The following is a 19,368-nucleotide window of genomic DNA, read 5'->3' as shown; positions in this document are numbered from 1 at the left end:
AGATTGAACCAAGGACAGGTCTCTGCCTTGGGATATTTTAGTTTAAGGTTTCCACCTGCTTGGCGATGAAGATCGAACCGAGGACAAGTTTCTGTCCTTAGGATATTTTAGTTTCCTCTACTCCCATATTAATTGGGGAAAATGAATTGAAAATGAAGGAATCATAAGAACGAATACACCTGCATGGATAAACATCATTTTTGTGTTAATTAACAGTATGCACATAAAATACTACACTCAATAGGTACACCCGCGAACTGATAACTAGTGATAAAATTTCTTCAGATTATGGGCATTCCATGGCTGGGGAAGTGGTCTCTCGGCCAGGTCCTCCAAAAAATACGCCCCAGCACCTACAATAGCGGTAATCCTGTACGGCCCCTCCCAAGTTGGTGTCAATTTTCCTGCATTGATGTCTCGTGTATTCCCAACAACCTTACGAAGTACTAGAACTCCTGTGGTAAATTCCCTTCTCCTCACCCTCCTCCAACAAGTTTAACTGTCTGAACATTAATTCTTCATTCTCGGTTGGAGTGAATCCTGCAACCTGGGCATTGCATAGGTTTATCTCAGCTGATATGACAGCCTTTGCTCCGAAAGTTAGAGAAAATGGGGTCTCTCCCGTGGATCTCCTCGGGGTTGTCTAGTATGCCCACAGAACACTGGGTAATTCCTCGGCCCACTTACCTTTGGCGCCTTCTAACCTTTTCTTCAGTCCGTTGACGATCGATTTATTGGTGGCTTCAGCTTGGTCGTTGCCCTGCGGGTATGCCAAGGTAGAGTATCGGTTCCTAATGCTAAGATTGCTACAAAATTCATGGAAGGCTTTGTTGTTGAACTGCAGGCCATTGTCTGACACAAGGGACTCTAGCACTCCAAATCTTGTTATAATGTTTCTCCATACGAACTTCTTGACGTCTACATCTCGGATGTTTGCTAGTGCCTCGGCCTCTGCCCACTTCATGAAGTAGTCCACCGCCACCAACACAAATCTCTAGTTACCTGTCACCCAAGGAAAGGGTCTGACCATGTCCAGCCCCCACCGGGTGAAAGGCCATGGGCTACTGATAGGGTTTAGGTTCCTAACCGGTTGGTGGATTGTCAGGGCGTGTCTTTGACACTGCTCACACCTTTGTGCATATTCAATGGCGTCCTTGCGCATCTGCGGCCACCAAAACCCTTGAGTCATTGCTCGGTGAGCCAATGAACATCCACCAACGTGACTGCCGCACAAACCTTCATGTAGCTCAGCCAAGAGTTCTTCAATCTTGCTAGGGTGCAGACACTGTAGGTACGGTCCCTCGAATGACTTTTAATATAGTTTTTGCTCGGCAGATAACCAGTACCGAGCAGTGGTTCAGCGTACTCTGGCCACTTCCTTTTCGTCATTCAGAACTCAGTCTTCAGTGAGAAAGTCGAAGATAGGGTCCATCCAGCACTGCCCGGCGGTGGTGACTTGTGAAACTCCTGTTTTAGCATTAATACTCAGTTCAGCCACCAACTCCACCCTGATTAATCAAGGCACCTCATTGGCTATCGATGATGCTAACGTGGCTAAGGAGTCGGTGTGTCGGTTCTGCCCTTTGGCCACCTATTCCACCCTCAAACTTGAAAAGTTGCCCATAGTCTGTTTAACTAACCGCAAATATTCAATCATTCGAGGATCTTTGGCCTCGAAACTCCCTTGTACTTGATTAACTATTAGATGGGAATGCAAGTAAACCTCCACCTCCTTAGCTCCCAAATCCGAGAGGACTCTTAATCCGGCTAGTAGGGCCTCATACTCAGCCTTGTTATTAGAGGCTCTAAAGTCTAATCTGAATGAATGTTCCAGCTTTATTCCTTCCGGGGTGATGACCACAACTCCAGCTCCAGCTCTAGCCCCTGTCGTATTGGACGCGCCGTCCACAAATACCTTCCACGAGTTGGCTCCTACAAGGCAAACCATCTCCATACTTTTCGGCGAAAAGTCAGCAATGAAATCGGTGAGTACTTGACCCTTCACCGAGTTCCTGAGCATGTATCTAATGTCAAAAAAGCCCAACAGAGTCCCCCACTTAGCTATCCTCCCCGTAAAGTCAGGTCTCCTTAACAATGACTGCAAAAGATACTCAGTTAGGACATAGACGATGTGAGCCTAAAAGTAATGGGGCAATTTTTTAGTAGAGTGCACGAATGCTAACACCAATTTCTCTAGTGGCAAATACCTTGTCTCAGCGCCTACAAATGTTTTGCTTATGTAGTATATTAGTAGCTGCACACCATTATCCCTCAACAACACTGCGCTCGTGGCATGCTTGGATACTAAAAGGTACATGTATAAATCTTCTCTGGGCTCCTGGGCTGTCAACATTGGCACTCGCCCAAGATACTCTTTTAGGTCTTGGAAGGCTCTATCACATTCTTCGTCCCACTAGAACCCTTTCCACTTCTTCAAAAGCTGATAAAAAGGTCGGCATCGATCAGCAAACTTGGAAATAAATCGGTTAAGGGCAGCCAACATGCCGGTCAATCTCTGAACCTTTTTCAGATTGCTCGGCGGTTTTAGACGTTTCACAGCTTCAATCTGATCGGGGTTAACTTCGATTCCCCGTTTAGTGATCAAATAGCCCAAGAACTTGCGGGCCCCTACTCGAAAGTGCATTTATCGGCATTCAGACGTAGCTGGTGTCGGTGAAGTATTTCGAAGACTTCTTTAAGGTCGCCAATATGTTGCTTTTCTCGTTTTCTTTTTATCACCATGTCATCTATGTATACTTCAACCGTGCGCCCAATTTTATCCCTAAACATTCTCGTCATCATTCGTTGATAAGTGGCCCCTACATTCTTCAATCCAAACGACATCACGGTGTAATGATAATTAGCATCAGGTGTTATAAATGCAGTCTTTTCCTGATCCTCGGTAGCCAGGGTAATCTAGTGATAACCTTGAAAAGCGTCCACAAAGCTCATCCTTGGGTGCCTGTAAGTGGCATTCACCAGCTAATCAATCTTTGGCATCGGGAATGGATCCTTTGGGCATGCCCAGTTTAATTCAATAAAGTTAACACATACCCTCCACTTGCCGTTCTTTTTCTTTACTACCACAGTGTTTGCAAACCATTCTGGAAAGAATGACTCCTTTATAGCCCCGGCTTCTTTCAACTTTCCAACCTCTTGTCTGACGGCTTTGACGTGCTCTTTAGCTGACCTCCTTGGCCTCTGCTTCTTAAGAGGGTGCAAAGGGTCCACGTTAAGCTCGTGGACTATAAATCTAGGGTCAACCCCAGGCACCTCATATGGACTCCAAGCGAATACGTCTATGTTCTGCACGAGAAAAAGCAACAACTCCACCTTCTCTTCGTTCTTCAAACTTGCCCCTATTAGAAAATTCCTATCAAAATCCTGTAGGATTTTCACTTTCACAAAGTCCTCGGCACAGCTAGCCCTCATTTCCTCTTGGAGTTGCTGTAGTTGCTATAAGGGGGTTTCCTCGGTTAACCCACTTTGCCCGATTGCTCGGCTAGCTGCGGCCACTAAGCACTGTCTAGCTACTTGTTGACTGCCTCTTATCACAACAATTCATATCTTGGTGTAGAATTTGACCTTCACATGCAGGGTGGAAGGCACGACCCCCATGGCATGAATCCACGGCCTTTCGAGGATTGCAGTGTACGGTGAGAAAGAGAAGACCACTATAAACGTTACGATCACCTCCTTACCTTCCATACTTACGGAAAGTGAAATTTGTCCTTCTAGGATTATCATATGGCCATCAAACCCCATCAATAGGGTATCATACTTGGATAGGTCTTCCTTCTTCAGACCAAGCCCTCTGTATAGGTCGGGATACATTACATCTACACTGCTCCCTTGATCTATCATTACCCTCTTTACTAAGAAATCTTTTATGCGGGTTGTGATTACCAAAGCATCGTCGTGCGGCTGAATGGTGCCTTCCATATCATCATCATCATCAAAAGCGATGGGCGGCTTAGTGTACCTCAATTTCTTCTCGGAAGGTTGTTTGCCTGTGCAAATTTCTGCCGGAACCACAACCAATACCCCCTTGTCTTAGACGCATGAGCGCCTTTTGGAACTGCATGGATGACTTCTATTACTCCCAAAGGGGGTGGGAGAGGATTTTCGCGCAACCGAGCTGCTTGCCCGGCTTCTTGATTACTCGGTTCCACCACAAATTCTTTCAAATACCCCGCTTTCATCAACTGTTCTAGATGATCTTTTAACACCTTGCACTGCTCAGTGGTATGCCCCTTATCTTTATGGTTAGTGCAATACAAGTTTTGATTTCTCCTAGAGGGGTCTCCTCCCATCTTGTTTGGCCACTTAAAATTGACTCGTTCTTGATTCGATCAACAATTGTGTATACTGGTTCTTTGAAGGCTACGTTCACCTCTCCCATCTGCGGCCTTGTTTCTTGAATTCTTAAATCTCGCCAGGGTCTTGATTGAAAGCCGATATGACGAGGATGGTTTATGACCGGGGCTTTACCCTTGCTCTGTAACCAATCATCTTCCAACCATTTATACTCCTCGATGCGTCTTATCAACTGTCTCATATCCTCAAGAGGCCTCCTCGTCAACAATTCTCGCAGTCTGGAATCCTCGGGCAACCCCATTCGAAAAGTACTCATTGCGATTTTTCATTTTCCCCGCCAATCTCGTTGTACAGTTCCCAGTACCGGTTAGCATAATTGCGAAGGGTCTCCCCAGCCCCCATTTTCATAGATAGCAACGAGTCCACGGATTGCGGAACTCGGCTGCAGGTCATGAACCATACGCCAAACTCTTGGATCAATTTGGAAAAACTGTGGATAGAGCCTTTCCTTAATCCGTCGAACCATCTCAAAGCGGTGGGGTCGAGGCTCAAGGGAAATACTTTACACATCAGTGCATCATTTTGAGCATACAGAGACATCATTTGAATGTAGTGGCTGACATGTTCCACTGGGTTTGTCTTTCCGTCGTAAGAGTTGAATGGCGGCCGTGCGAATCTGCTTGGCATTGGTGCACTTTCAATATCTCTTGAGAAAGGTGACCGGGTAACATGGCGTAATGCCCGGCTCATCGCGTCCATGGCCACATTTTGGGGTCATCCCCCTTCCAGGGAAGCCGAATCATGGTCTGTGTATACTAGTGAGCGATCGCGGTGCTGATGGGATCCAGATTGATGGGACCCTACTACACAGTGGTCTCTAACACTTGCCGACCTTTCCCCTCACTCCTCGTGGTCTCTTCCTCGACGCCTACCCCTCGCTTCCAACTCTAAATCCCTCATTTTTCTCCTTAAATGTTCGAGCTCCTGGTCCCTCCGCTCAAGCTCTTGATCCCTTTTGTCAAAACAGTTGCGCTGCGAGGCGTTGGATGCTGTCTGAAGTGTTTCAAATGACCCCTCTCCGAGCCCAGACTGCCCTTCTTCCTCGCGCTGCCTATCCTCACGCCTTTTCTGCCTTCTTTCACGCCTTTTCTGCCTTCTTTCACGCCATGTGGACCCCCGTGAAGACCTCCTAGAGTCACTTTCAGCATTATTCCCTAGTCAACTTCCAGACATCTTCCCGTGCGCGTCTTGACAGAACCACGACTACATAGGAGATTCCTACAGACGACGCCAATTGTGCGTACCCAAAAAGCGGTTGTTGGGCCCAACCTCTATTTGGGCTTACAATCTATTTGTATTGTGGGCTTTGGATTTCCTACTATGGGTGATTCTATGCCCGGCAACCCATGTGTCCTTATTTTCTCTACACTCAGAAATGCTCCCCCCTTTCCTCTCAGAATGATCACTCTCTTTTCTTAGTATTTTCTCTCAAATTGCCAACCCTTCTCTCAAATTCTCATCTCTTATTTATAGCCCAAGGCTAGTGGAAGAGTTATAATTATTTTCATGGTGAGTGGGAAGAGAGGTCAAATGCTGTTACCCTTAAGTGGGTGTTTAGTTGGGAGTGGGAGGTGGTGATAGTGGCATTGGAACTGGTTCCACCGTTAAAGGGACTGCCCGGCAGCAATACCCCCTAAGTGATGTCGTGCATTCCAAGACTCATCTACCTGGGAAAACGCATTCCCCGACCAAGTAGGATCTCACCTTCGTCGCTCATGTTATAAACATTTTTATCTCTTGGTCTCGGGCTTTTGATGGGAGTCAAAGCTTGCCTGGGTTGAGTTTAGGGACCCAACAAGTGCAAGGTCTTACACATGGCACCATTACGATGGGTTTTTATGAAAAATGGGCTTGAGGGAGAGTAACACCCTGTACAGCTGGTATATGTGATTGGCGTTGTGGTGGCTGTGGCGTTGTGATCAACATGATGGTTTTTTTTTTCTCCAGTTTCGCCGATCTGGGTTGATATGGATGATGGAGGAGTTGTGTGGAGGAGTTGGGTTGATTTGGATGATGGAGGAGGAGTCTGGAAGAAGGTGAAAAGTATATTTTATTGTGAGATATATTATTTTAATGAGTAGAATAGAAAAATAAAAGTTGGGATGTTAGGTGTATTGAAAAATGGTATTGTATAATTGATAAAGTGGTTTTTTGGATGGTAAAATAGGATAGAATTGAAATAAATCAATGCTTATGCTCTTAGAGGTTATTTTATTTTTCTTAGGTAAAAATTTAATAATTTCTAACCATTATAATTTAGAATTACTATATTTTTGGGTAAAGATTTATTTTTTTGTGTTTTTTTACACAATTTGATATTTATCCAAATTGCACAGTTTGTGTTCTAAATTTAGTCCAGTAATAGTAATCAAAGAAAAGCATCGTATTATTGTAATCAAAGAAAAGTAATGATTAAGCTTTAACCCACAAGTGCATATTAAAAAAAAAAAAGGATAACCATAAGAAAATAAAGAAATGAAGAAGACCCAAAGTCCAAATAATTAGAAGGCTGTTGACTTCTTTATAAAAACAAAATAGAAAAGAGAAATGTACATTGACACACATGTTGAACCAGAACAATTAGAACTACACTTTTGTCTTTGTAAGTAAAGTTTTCTCTTTTTTGGATTTTGAATTTAGAAAAGATGATGATGCTATAGTGTAGAGAAAAAGAACATAGACTGAGAGGAATTGAGGAACAAATAAATTGAAGAAGTTGAGTAACTAATGTGACAATTGTCCTATTTTATAGGCAATGTTTTACATGGGAGTTAGAGATTATTTTTAGCATGTTTTCCTTAAGTTTTATCTCTACTTTTCAGTATTTTTTTTCTTCAAAATCAAAACAAAGAGATTTGAGGGGGGAAAAAAAGACCAAACATGAGATGAGATTAAGGAGCATGGGAAACTGGATATTAAAAAAAAAAGTTAATTTTTTTATTTATGAAAAAAAAAAAAAAAACTTAAGTCTTGATAAAGGAAAAAAAAAAAAAAAGAAGAAGAAGAAGAAAGAAAAGTGAAAACGTGGAGTAATGTGGGAGTTAAACATTGCCTATTTTGTAGGCAAGGTTATATGTGGAAGTTAAAGATGTATTTTTATTATATTATCTTCAAGTTTTACCTCTACTTAAATTTAGGGTGTAAGGGTATTTTGGAACCAAAAAAATGTTCAGTCCAAACAGGAGAAGCCCTTTAAATAGTAGTATAAATAATACGCCCATGGTTGAACATGAACCTTGATTTAATTATTTATTTATGTAAACTTGAGGTTTTTTATTTTGTTGAGAATTTACACTTTTATACCTTAAATTATACCAAAATTTACACTTTGCCCCATAAGCTATGAAAAAGCACATTCAGTCCCCTAAAATCAAAATTTTGTAATACTAACCCTTGTTGTTAGTTTGGTGTTTACTTTGACATAAATTTATAGGCATGTGCACAACACATGACATTTGATGAGCTGGACACCAATAACTAAAAGGAAAAGACTATTTACCCCTCTCCCCCTCTCTGTGGGAAGACCCAAAACAAGTCTCTATTTTCCCTAAAATCTTTTTTGCTAGATAGAAAAGAAGATGAACAATAATTTAAAAACCTAGATCACCAAAATAGGGAGAATAGATCAAACAACAAACTCAAATCAAACACTGGGATTAACAAATTTGAAACAATACACTAACCTAAGTCTTATTTGCCAATCCCAATTCCAATTGATTACTTACCTTAGGCCTGATCTCAAGAGAGAAAACTTCACTGATGAATTAATCATCAACCTTCTTGGCTTACTCTGAAACAAGTACACAATACTTATTAATTATTCATTTTGACTACTACTTTTGAAAAAAATGTATACTCATAAGTAATAATCCTCTCACATAGCGATGAGTCCCACATTTAAGGGGTCTATCTTTGCATAAAAATATGGTTACACTAGACCAATACATAATAAATTTTTCTCCCAAACAACACTTTTTTAAAAATTGAAATGGATCTTTGATTAATCAAAGGGAAGAATGCGAATGTGAATTTGTCAATTTTGATTCGTATATTAATTCAAAACCAACCAATAATCCATGAACCAATAAAATTTTATAAAATTTCAACTTTCTATTTTAGCGTGACTAAATCAAGAATTATATTTAAATCAAAGAATATTTTAAGTTACACAAAAAAATAATTTTAAAATATTTTGAAATCTTTATAATTGAATTTTAATTAGATTATTACTCTTTTATTAAAAAAAATACTTAGATAATAAATTTTTTTTGAAGTAAATTGTGTTAACAATTTTGAGGTTATATCAAATATTCTTTTCATTCCTAAAATATAGCCCAAGTTCTATCTTCATCCTTAAAGTTTTAAAAAGTTTATTTAAGTCCTAAAAGTTCAAAATGTTATAAATTTCGTTCCTAAATATTTTATTACAAAAACTAAAATTTTGTGCAATTGGATTTCTTGTATGTTCCTATGAAACGAAAGGCAAGATTCAGATTTACAAAGAACCACCAAATTTCTCAAGAGCTTGTGTGCCTAGCTATAGGAAGCCCCTTGTTTCATGTTGGTTGTAACTTCTCTTTTGTAGCTTCACTAATTATTCACAAGTGCTTGAAATTAAATTCAGAAATCACTTTATATATTTTATGCTTTTTTGTTCAATCCAAATGTATTTTGCTCTTAGATATAGTTGTTATGTCATATACCTTGAAGATGTGCCAATAATGCACAATACAACTAGAATTTTTATATTTAAGACATAATAATATAATATGATCCAAACTAATGGTAGGCTCATGCACTTTTAAAATAAGCAAATTAATATTGGGATAGTTTATTAAAAAAATTGTTTTAGTTTATGGTTAGCCTAGGGTTAGTTTAGGGTTCTCTAGTATATAAATCTCACATTATAATTATTATATCACAAGAGCTTAATATAACAGAAGATGTAGTCATCAACAACTTTCCACCATGGACATGGGCGAATATTGGAACAAACCACATAAACTTTTGTGTTTTTTGTTTTTGTTTTTTTTTAAAGGACTTTTGTGTTTGTTCTTTCTTTCACGATTCCACTCATCACTCATTCACACAAAAACTTTAACGTTATATTGAGTCGTATTAGGAGCAATGGTTATCATGGTTGAAATACAAATTATGTTCTTTGTGGTGAATAAATTTTTTGTATTGAATTACATGTTGTATACTAATTAAATTAGACTTTAATACTAATATCTGATTTAGTAGGAATTTCCTAAATCAAAATATTTATTTTAGCTTGCTATTTCTTGTGAAATCATTGCATTAAAAGCTGTAAAGTCTCTCATTTTTTATGGTGGACCTCCTTCGTTCTTCATGCTTCCTTTGAGACATATCCTGAGTCATCCATATCCTACTCAGCATGCTTTGGTCTTCCATGAGGATCTGCTTCCTAAGAGCATCCACATTAGTCCAGTTAAAATCATCTAAATCACAAAAAACTACCAATTTTACACATTTTGAGCCAAAAAATGCACACATCAGTGGGTGTAAAAACATGCAAAATTGTGCAAATCCATCCCCGAGCTACAGTAACCGTGTATATTAACACGGTTACTGTAGCTCGTTTATCCCTTTTTTAATTAATTTCCATTGGCTCCTTTTTTTCTCTCTCTTATCCGTGCTCAACAACCCAGTTAACTGCTCATCTTCGTTTTCCTCAGATGCACACAAACACACCCACAAACAAACACACAGAAATCATTACAGTGATACACTTCTCAAAAAAAAAAAAAAAAGAGATACACACACAGATAGTGGATTGAAGCTCGGATCAGAGCTCGTGGCTGTGGATCGTGGATCGGACCTTGTGGATCGGAGCTCTGAGCTGGTGGATCGGAACTCGAAGCTCAGATCGGAGCTGGTGGATCGGAGCGGATCGGAGCTCGGAGCTCAGATCGGAGCAGATCGGAGCTTGGAGCTCGGATCGGAGCCGGTGGATCAGCGCGGATCGGAGCTGGTGGATCGGCGCGGATTGGAGCGGATCCGAGCTTGTGGATCAAACGGATCGGAGCGGATCCGAGCTCGGAGCTGGTGAATCATGGATTGGAGCTCGGATCCGAGCAGATCCGAGCTCGGATCCGAGTGGATCGAAGTGTTAATCGAGAGAGAGAGAGAGAGAGAGAGAGAGAGAGAGATTTTGAAACGGGATGATCTGAAACGGGTAGAGAGAGAGAGAGTTGATTTGAAACGGGATGGTAGAGAGAGAGAGATGATCTGAAACGAGTAGAGAGAGAGAGAAAAAAAAAGTCTGAAATGAGAAAGGAGAGAAAGAGAGAGCGAGAGAGAAAAGAATGAGAAATGAGAAAGAAGAGAGAGAAAAAAATCAGAAATGAGAAAGAATCAGAAATGAGAAAGAAGAGAGAGAAAAAAATCAGAAATGAGAGGAGAGAGAGAGAGCGCGCGTTTTGTCAAGGTGGTTAGGAAAAATAATAAAAAATTGTGAGAGTATTGATTATTTAATTAAAAGATGGGTAAAATAGAGGAACTGATGTGAAGATTTTGTAAAAGTGATAGTGTAAAATAGAAAAGGTAGATTTTTTGTGTAAAATAGAGGAAATTTTTAAAAGAGCTGATGTGGTTGCTCTAAGCCTGGCAGATCCTCGTGTATTTTGGGCCCATATCCAACATGTTTTTCATTTTTTCCTATCTTTTTGTTGGGCTTCTTTGATCATCAGGATTTCTTCATGTTGTTGGCCCAACTCTTTATTTATCCTTTCTTTTCAGAGGCCCAAGACCTATCCTTTTCACCCTCATGGGCCGGGCTCCTCTTTATTTCATCATCTTCTTTCTATTTTTTTCATTTCTAACTGGTTGGGCCTTTCTTACCTCCATGGGCCTACGTCTTGATCACATTTTGGACCTCAACAGCTGGTTTCAAGAAGGAAGTTGAATGTGAGGGAAAGATATCTAGAAAGGATTTAAGAGTTGGTTGTGAAGCTTACATCTTTTTTCAAAAAAATTGCAAATATTGCGTTACTTTTTTTGAAATCCAAACACAATCATAGAGTTGTAACACCATGGAGAAAACGTAAATTTCCATTGCAAAGGAACATATTGGTTGCCACTAAAATTAGCAAATCACTCTAAGAGTATTTACAATCTAAACAAATGAGGGAGAGAGGGATAGGAATATACCCTTTTTCATTATTTTGAGATGAGAAGTTTTGAAAATGTCTCATTTTTCAAAGAAATACAATTTGATGTTGATGGTCCAATAACTAATATATTTTGGATGGACCATAAAATAATCGTGGATTATAATTTGTTTGGTGATGTAGTTTATTTTGATTCTATGTACTGAACCAATAAAAACTATCATCATTGGCCCCTATAATCGGATCGAATCATCATAGACAGACAGTGGTCTTTGGTGTTGCATTATTGTGTGAAGAAATTGCTAAATCTTATTCTTGATTATTTCTAACTTTAATAAAAGATAGGTGTGGAAAGAAGCTAGTTACAATTTGTACTAATCAAGATGCTAAAGCAAATGCATAAGTGTTACTAGAATCATATCATCGTTTATGTCAATTGCATTTATTTCAAAAAAATTTCAAGCATCTTAAATTTTTTTTAGAAGTTCAGGTTCATTTACTGAAGAGTTTAAAAGTTACATGCATGATCATGAGTATGAGGATGATTTTATTCAAACATGTGAATCAATGTTGGATAAACATGATCTCTGACAAAATAGGTGGTTGAAAGGAATTTTTGAAGTTATATATATATATATATGTATGTATGTATATATGTATGTATGTATGTATATATGTATTTCTAAATACTTAAGAGTACATCCTTTTTCTGATGGGTTCCTCTTGATTTTATAGAGGAATGTGGATTTTCATATTTCTCTCACATTCCTCTATCTTGGAGTTTTTGAACTTGTGTGTTACCTCCTGGGAGCTTGAATCGAAAAGTGGAGCTAAAATTCAGAAAATTGGAGTATCAATTCTAAGCATAAGTGGATTGTCACTTCAATTTAGGCCCTAGGACTACCAATTGACACTCCCACTTAGGGTCGAAGTGTCAGTCGATGCTTTGACTCGAAGGGTTTGTGTTGGTTTTGTGGAGCTTAGATTATGTGTTCAATTTGGATTGTGACCCAACTCAACTTGGAAGCATGATGGTTTTATAAATGAAATTTTTTGTGAGGCATAGTTCATGGAGTAGAGGCTTGGGATAATAGGTCTAAGCTCACTTTGGTCCCATTGCTTCGGATATTTATTTGTTGCCTCAGATTAGAGTTTGCTGTATTGAAAATTGTATTTTTCTCCTTGATATAGTAAAAATCACGGCAACTCAATGGATATAGGCATATATTGTTGAACCACATAAATCTTTGTGTCATGTGATTGTTCTTGGCGCATATTTTTTTTTCTCTATTTTTAGTTTCTCATAGTTTCATGAATTAGCTTAAATTCGTAACATGAATTAGATTAAGAAATATAATTGAATGAAGAAATTTAAGTACATTTGAAAGGTTATGGTGCTTTCCATTGGCAAAGACTTTATCACTTGATCTTCAATTTGACTTTCGTTATTGCAGTTACGTAATACACTAGAAGCTTTGAATCCATCTAATTATGCGTTCTACAATAGTAATTCTCAAGGTATTTCATGGAAGTCAGCCGAAGTCACACAGAAACTTTCCACCAAAATATTAAGTTATTAACAACCCCTTGAGATACCGATACATACAAGTTTTTATTTTTGTTTTGAGAAACACATCCAAGTTGAATATATGTTGAGATGGTGTGTTGAGAGCTTTATCTTTTGTGGACAGAGTACAGGTTTAGTACACACTAATTATACGATCGGTCTTTATCATTGATTGTGCCTTATTAGTAACATATAAGCGTAACGTTATCTCATTGAACTGGTCTAATTTGGTGAACATTTAAGGCGCGAGATAGTGGTTAAAGAATAATTTGGACATCAAAAAGAAAATTGGTAATAGTCGAAGACTTAATGCATCATTCACGTACGGAAAATCAGACCTATTCAATGTGTCTAATCTATAAATAGACATGCTTTCCATTCAACATTTTTCATCCCTCGCTCTAATCCCAAAGCAAAAATATATAGAACAGAAGATCGAGTAAGCTTGAAATATGATGAAAGCTTACCTTGTAACTGTTGCCCTCTTCGCTTTGGCATTCTCTCTTGCGTCTGCCTCTGACCCCGCTCCCCTGCAGGACTTCTGTGTTGCACTCAAGGACTACTCCGACTCCGAGTCAGCTGGTACAAACTTTTCTTTTTTCTTTTTTCGAATTTCTGCATTATTTTTGTCATGTGAAAATCTACACTAACCAGAATATAAATATGGAAGAAATAATATTTGCTACCTGGCCTTATTATTTTCTGCATTGAAGTTTTAAGCATTCTTTTTAAAGTGTCCATAACAAAAATTCCTTTATGCAGTATTCGTTAATGGAAAGTTCTGCAAGGATCCAAAGCTTGTCACAGCTGATGATTTCTACTTTGGTGGATTGAACATTCCTGGGAACACATATAACAAAGTTGGGTCAAACGTAACTAATGTGAATGTGGACACATTTCCAGGCCTCAACACTCTTGGCATATCCCTTGCTCGAATCGACTTTGCACCATATGGACAAAATCCTCCCCACACTCACCCTCGCGGCACTGAAATTCTAGTAGTCTTGGAGGGTACTCTGTTCGTTGGTTTTGTAACATCCAACACTGATAATCGCCTCTTCACCAAAACCCTAAACAAAGGGGATGTTTTTGTCTTTCCAGTTGGTCTCATTCACTTCCAAGTCAATGTGGGAAAAACCAATGCAATTGCCATTTCTGGTTTAAGCAGCCAAAACGCAGGCACAATCACAATAGCAAATGCTGTTTTTGGATCCAATCCTCCCATTAATCCTGACGTTCTGACCAAGGCCTTCCAACTCGACAAGGAAGTGGTTGAATATCTTCAGAAAGAATTCTAAATTTTCAATTAGAAAAAGTAATTGTAAGTGCTATGAAGCACTGGTTATATGGCTCTGTTTATCTCATTGCAATCATAACTAGATTAAAATAAAACGATTGCTTATGTAACTCTTTTTTTCGAGTATTTGGAATATAGAAAATGTTGGCATTTTTTTAAGCACCTCGTTTTTCTTTTTTCTATTAATCCATGTGGCATTGGCAAAGCAACTATATATTTATAATAATAAGAAAATGCATATCAAATTAAAATAAGGGTTAATTAGTTAAGGTTTACTGAAGCTCAAGTACATGTTATGTTAGAAAACAAAAAACGTGTTTCATTCAAGAAATCCTTTTTCCGCCCACATGTCGTATTCAATCAGCTTAGTCCTTTTTTGATTATGTGCTACATCCCAAGCTTACTTACAAAATCAGCGAGTAAGATAATTTCTACTTATTTGTTGATCAAAATGATGATGTACTTGCGTCAACAAGCATAATGGGAAAAACGGCATGATACCCTCTTGGTAGTGGTCATTAAACCTCCTAAACTTTTAATTTAGCTAGTTTACTTCTTAAACTTTACATATGTACCAAATCAATGCTTCTATTACTCTGCTGTTTAAATTCATTGACGTTGTAAAAATTGTGCTAAATTTAGTTTTTTAATTACCCACCTAAAAGCATCAAATTTTCAAAATGCATAACTACAATTAAAATTTTACCCAAAATCTTGAATTTTCAGATTATTTCGAAAATGCAAAAATTCTATTTAAATTGTACACGTACTCTAATTTAGCAATTTAAAATTCTAAATAAGAATTCAAAATCAATAAAATTTTCATATATTCAAGCTGATATATAACCCACTACTATTTGATAGTCTTGGTTCAGCAAATTTCGTAAAAAAAAGAAAGAAAAAAGAAGAAGAAAAGAAGCAGAGGCTTGATAGAGGGATAAGCCAGAGATGAAGCCAAACATATTCCTTTGTTTGTAACGGATAATCCTCTTACATACAAAAGATCATGTATGGCTTTGTTTCAATTGTCAAGCTTCTTCTAGAGTTGGTTCATTCCTCCTAGTTTCTCAAGCATTATGGATAATACATGTGTTATGTTCTAATTACTTAGGAAGTAATGTATTAGAACTCTAATGTGTATTGTTGGCAAACCATGATCAAAACAGGTGTCTAGTTATGTTTTAGGCTTGCTCAAATTATTTTATTTATGTAAAGTTGGAATCGAGTTAACTGCAGAAGTTACTGTGCATTTCTGCCTGACTCGATATCGAGAATTAGACTCGACCGATCGAAAGTCATGCAGATTGTTTTTTCTGCAAAATTTCCAACTCAAGTCTAAGCCCATATGACATGTAGGGTTTTATGTTTTGCCCTAGGTATAAAAGGCAAACCCTAGTCACGTTTTTGAGGTTGCTCATATTGCTGTTTGTGTGAATCTCTTGTGAGATTTGAGAGGTGCTTGCCTTCACACAAGCTTAGAATTATCAAGAATGAGATTTCTTCGAGAGCTTAATGATCGTTCAGTTGCTGCCATAAAAGCTTAAAGATACACAAGCAGGAGTGCTTGTATTTGCTAGAGAATCCAAGAAAGAATAAGTCTGTGGTCTCGGAGCTTGCACGTGGTCGTGTCAGTAAGTTTTCTATTGGTGGGTAGCAATATGATGTTAGTGGTCTAAGTCGTTATTGTACAAACTTTGATTCTTTCATGGTGGATTCAGTTTTACCTTGAGGATAGTTAGGTCAAATCATCCCCAGGTTTTTTACCAATTTAGTTTTCCTGGGTCATCATATCATTGTGTTCTTTATATTTCCGCTGTTTTGCATAATATGATATATTTGTGTTAACCTAGATTTGCTTAATTTGGACTATGTAATAACTTGGCTTGTTAACTGGGTTAATCCAATTGTGTTTTTAAGGGGTCTAAATAACTCTACAACATGTATCATTTATGAGCAAAATTACGTAAGTCTAAATAGTCCACAATGATGTTGCAAGATAAAATTAAGCATTATCCACAACTCCTTAAATAAATACTTATCCATTATAAAGCAAAAGATTTAATTTTTCAAGTAGTCATCTATAAATTGCATGTTAGAGTTTTTTATTTTTATTTTTTTGAGATCAAGATGCTTTAGATTTTATGTATCGCAAACACGAACAATGCGCGGGAAAATTTCACATAATTTTTTTGTTAAGCAAAAAATAAGAATAGTAGTTGAGATTTATGAGTAACAGTCCCAAATCCATCTCAAAATAATATGATTACATTCTGATATATAAAATATATTCAGTAAGGAAGTCTGTATGTACCGAGAATGTTGGCCCATCCCTGAGCATTATGCTCGCACTTCAAATAGTCTTGGCCCATTCAACCCATTAGGCCGAACACATCAAACATTGGGCTAGGAGATGCCCAACCAAGCATTTAGACTGAGGATCCTAAGGTTTTGCCGTGGATCAAAGGTAATGTCTTGGGGGAATCCGTCTGCTGAGCCATAACCAGCGTCAGACACAAGTTATTAGGAAATCATATTAGTGGTAAGAGGTGGGTCCCATCTGGACAGGAATATGGGGAAAAGCAACCCATTGAGGGTTGGGTATAAATAACGGAGGAGCATCAAGAAAAAGGGGTTGGAAAATTTTGGGAAGTGAAACATGAGAGTAATGAGAAAAGACTTAACTGGGGAAGAAGGGAATTATGCTCGGGTTCTAGGGTAGAAGCTTGGCTGTCTAGTGGTCATCTCGGCTGAGCTAAGAACTAGGGAGTTTGGTGTAAAAGAAATGTTAATTCATTGATCAGACACTTTAAGAAACACTTCTTGGACCTCCCATTGTGGGATAAGCCCAACCCAAAATACAAATAAATTGGGGGTTAGGGCCCAAAAGCCCAAAGTTGTTGGGAATGGACCACCACAAAGTCTATATCTTAATTTTTTGTGATTCTTTTTTTTTTTTTTGGCAAGGAAATATATTGCATTTTACTTTTAATTATTATATTTGGCAAGATATTTTGTAATACGTTACAATATATTGAGATATGCATCAAAATAAAAAATTGGAAAATGTATAATTTTTATTAGAAAATGAAAATGAATCTTGATTGTTTCACATGAAAGCTAACATTATTTCACATGTTTGGAGAAGTTAATGAGCATTTTTAAAAACTTTGTTTCCATTCATCACATAAAAACTACTAAACAGAGTTATAATAATTTATATTTTAATAATCACTAAACTCATATATGAGAACTAACTATTACAAAAAAATTCCTCCCCAAAGCATATACTGATTTTTTTTTCCCCTTTCCACACAATTTAAAAAATGTGAAATCCAATGGTCATGAAAAAAGAACCTAGGAAGATGATGCCAAACACAATTTTTTTTTTTTTTTTTTTGAGAGTATGCCAAACACAATTTTTGAATTTTAACAAATCAACCAAGAAAATAGTAGGAGAAGAAAACAGGAGAAAACTTTGAAGAGCGGACTTATTTATGGTGCAACAAGCCTAAATATATATTTTTTTAACTACAAATCCAATTTATATTGTGGTGTACAATATGATAATAGTTGTTATACATGTCCTAGTAAGAAAGAAGAGAGAAAGATCTTGAATTATAAATTATCATTTGTCAACAATCAATGCAATAAATTATAAATTAGTTTGCGAGAGTAATGCATCTCTGATTGTGGAATTACCAAGGAAAGCATCCAAGTAGATGAATTATGTTTACTTTCACATAAGTCACACTTGCTAAAATGTGTGACCTTTGTGAAAGTAAATAGAATTGATCAAGTACAATAGTGCAAGAGAATTGATTAGTAATACCAACATTATCACCCAAAATGACCAGGAACAACTAATAAAATAAAAAAAACAACCCAACAGCCATTTATCACTTATTGTCCTAAAGAAGAAAAAAAAAATATTGTAGTAATTTCGTGTGTTTAATAGTTTTGGTTTTCTGAGCAATGCTATTGAAATTGTTTTACTAACACAAAAGATTGTTGCTATTATCTTGACAATACTTCTCAATCTTCATATATGAACAATTCGACAAATTCTAGAACCTATAAAAAAGTTTATTTAGATAGAATATAAGAAAAAGTAGAAAAGAAATATGCACTAGGCATAGTCTTTGTGCAAATATTGCTACCACAATTGATTGAATGCTTTACTAGTTGCTTGAGAGATTATGTAAAGTCAAACTATAACGTGTTTGAGTTTTTTAGGCCTTTGAAAGGTTACTGGATGACAAGCGCTACAATAATGAAGTTAGAATCCTATTATGACATGAGCCAACGTCTAGTAGTTTAGAAAGTGAGAGTGCTTCTTTTAATTATTGAAGAAATAAAAGCATGTTTACTCATCTAAATCTATAATTTACTTAGCAAGAGTATAAGAAGTCTTTGGATATAGTTGAAACCCACTCATACCTCTACCACTTAACACAATCTCTCTCCCCCCCCCCCTCTAAGTTCTAGTTTCTCCTATCCAAAAGAGGTGGGTGGAGCTTAAATTACCTTAAACTCTACCCATGAACAACCCTACGCTGATACTAATAGCCTCTTTGCCTTGCCAGTCTCCCACACACAAAATATGTCCCCCTTTATTCATAAATAAATAATAATTATTAAAAAAATCTCTTTCCCTCTCCTTTGACCTAAGATCAATTATAAGATATTATCTAACCAAGAATAATTCAGTTGTCATCCTTATGTTGTCATTATTGGCTAACGGACTTTCACTACATGTACCATACCGAATTCAAGCATGAATTAATTTTGATCTATTAAAATATATTCTCACACAATAACTTAAACTCATTGTAACATAACACATTTAACATAAAGTAATAAGGCATTGAACGTACTATATAGTCAAGCACAAATAAACAAGCAGACATGGATAACTACTGGAGTAGAGGATGGGTGGCAAGAATAGGAAAAGAGAGAGATATAACAAGTGAATAATTCATTTTACTGACTAATTT

At 37.4% G+C, this 19,368-nt stretch overlaps 3 protein-coding genes across 3 annotated transcripts; 1 reads left to right on the top strand and 2 right to left on the bottom strand.

Moving 5' to 3' along the window:
* Window positions 1–1,591: 1,591 nt before the first annotated feature.
* LOC142632460 (uncharacterized) lies at window positions 1,592–2,644 on the bottom strand. Its single transcript, XM_075806856.1, has 2 exons — window positions 2,421–2,644; window positions 1,592–2,024 (listed from the first exon to the last, which is right to left on the bottom strand). The coding sequence occupies exons 1-2, from the start codon at window positions 2,642–2,644 to the stop codon at window positions 1,592–1,594; spliced, it is 657 nt and encodes a 218-aa protein (XP_075662971.1).
* A 917-nt stretch (window positions 2,645–3,561) lies between these two features.
* On the bottom strand, window positions 3,562–4,633 carry LOC142632459 (uncharacterized). Its single transcript, XM_075806855.1, has 2 exons — window positions 4,492–4,633; window positions 3,562–4,022 (listed from the first exon to the last, which is right to left on the bottom strand). Exons 1-2 carry the CDS (start codon window positions 4,631–4,633, stop codon window positions 3,562–3,564), a joined length of 603 nt encoding a protein of 200 aa, XP_075662970.1.
* An 8,841-nt stretch (window positions 4,634–13,474) lies between these two features.
* On the top strand, window positions 13,475–14,484 carry LOC142631814 (germin-like protein subfamily 1 member 20). Its single transcript, XM_075806135.1, has 2 exons — window positions 13,475–13,659; window positions 13,840–14,484. The coding sequence occupies exons 1-2, from the start codon at window positions 13,530–13,532 to the stop codon at window positions 14,373–14,375; spliced, it is 666 nt and encodes a 221-aa protein (XP_075662250.1). The 5' UTR covers window positions 13,475–13,529; the 3' UTR covers window positions 14,376–14,484.
* Window positions 14,485–19,368: the final 4,884 nt, after the last annotated feature.

The sequence above is a fragment of the Castanea sativa genome, chromosome 4 (assembly GCF_040712315.1).
Source record: "Castanea sativa cultivar Marrone di Chiusa Pesio chromosome 4, ASM4071231v1".
Classification (NCBI taxonomy): Eukaryota; Viridiplantae; Streptophyta; class Magnoliopsida; order Fagales; family Fagaceae; genus Castanea; species Castanea sativa.
The sequence above is the reverse complement of the archived record's forward strand: the minus strand, read 5'-3'. Positions and strand labels throughout refer to the sequence as shown.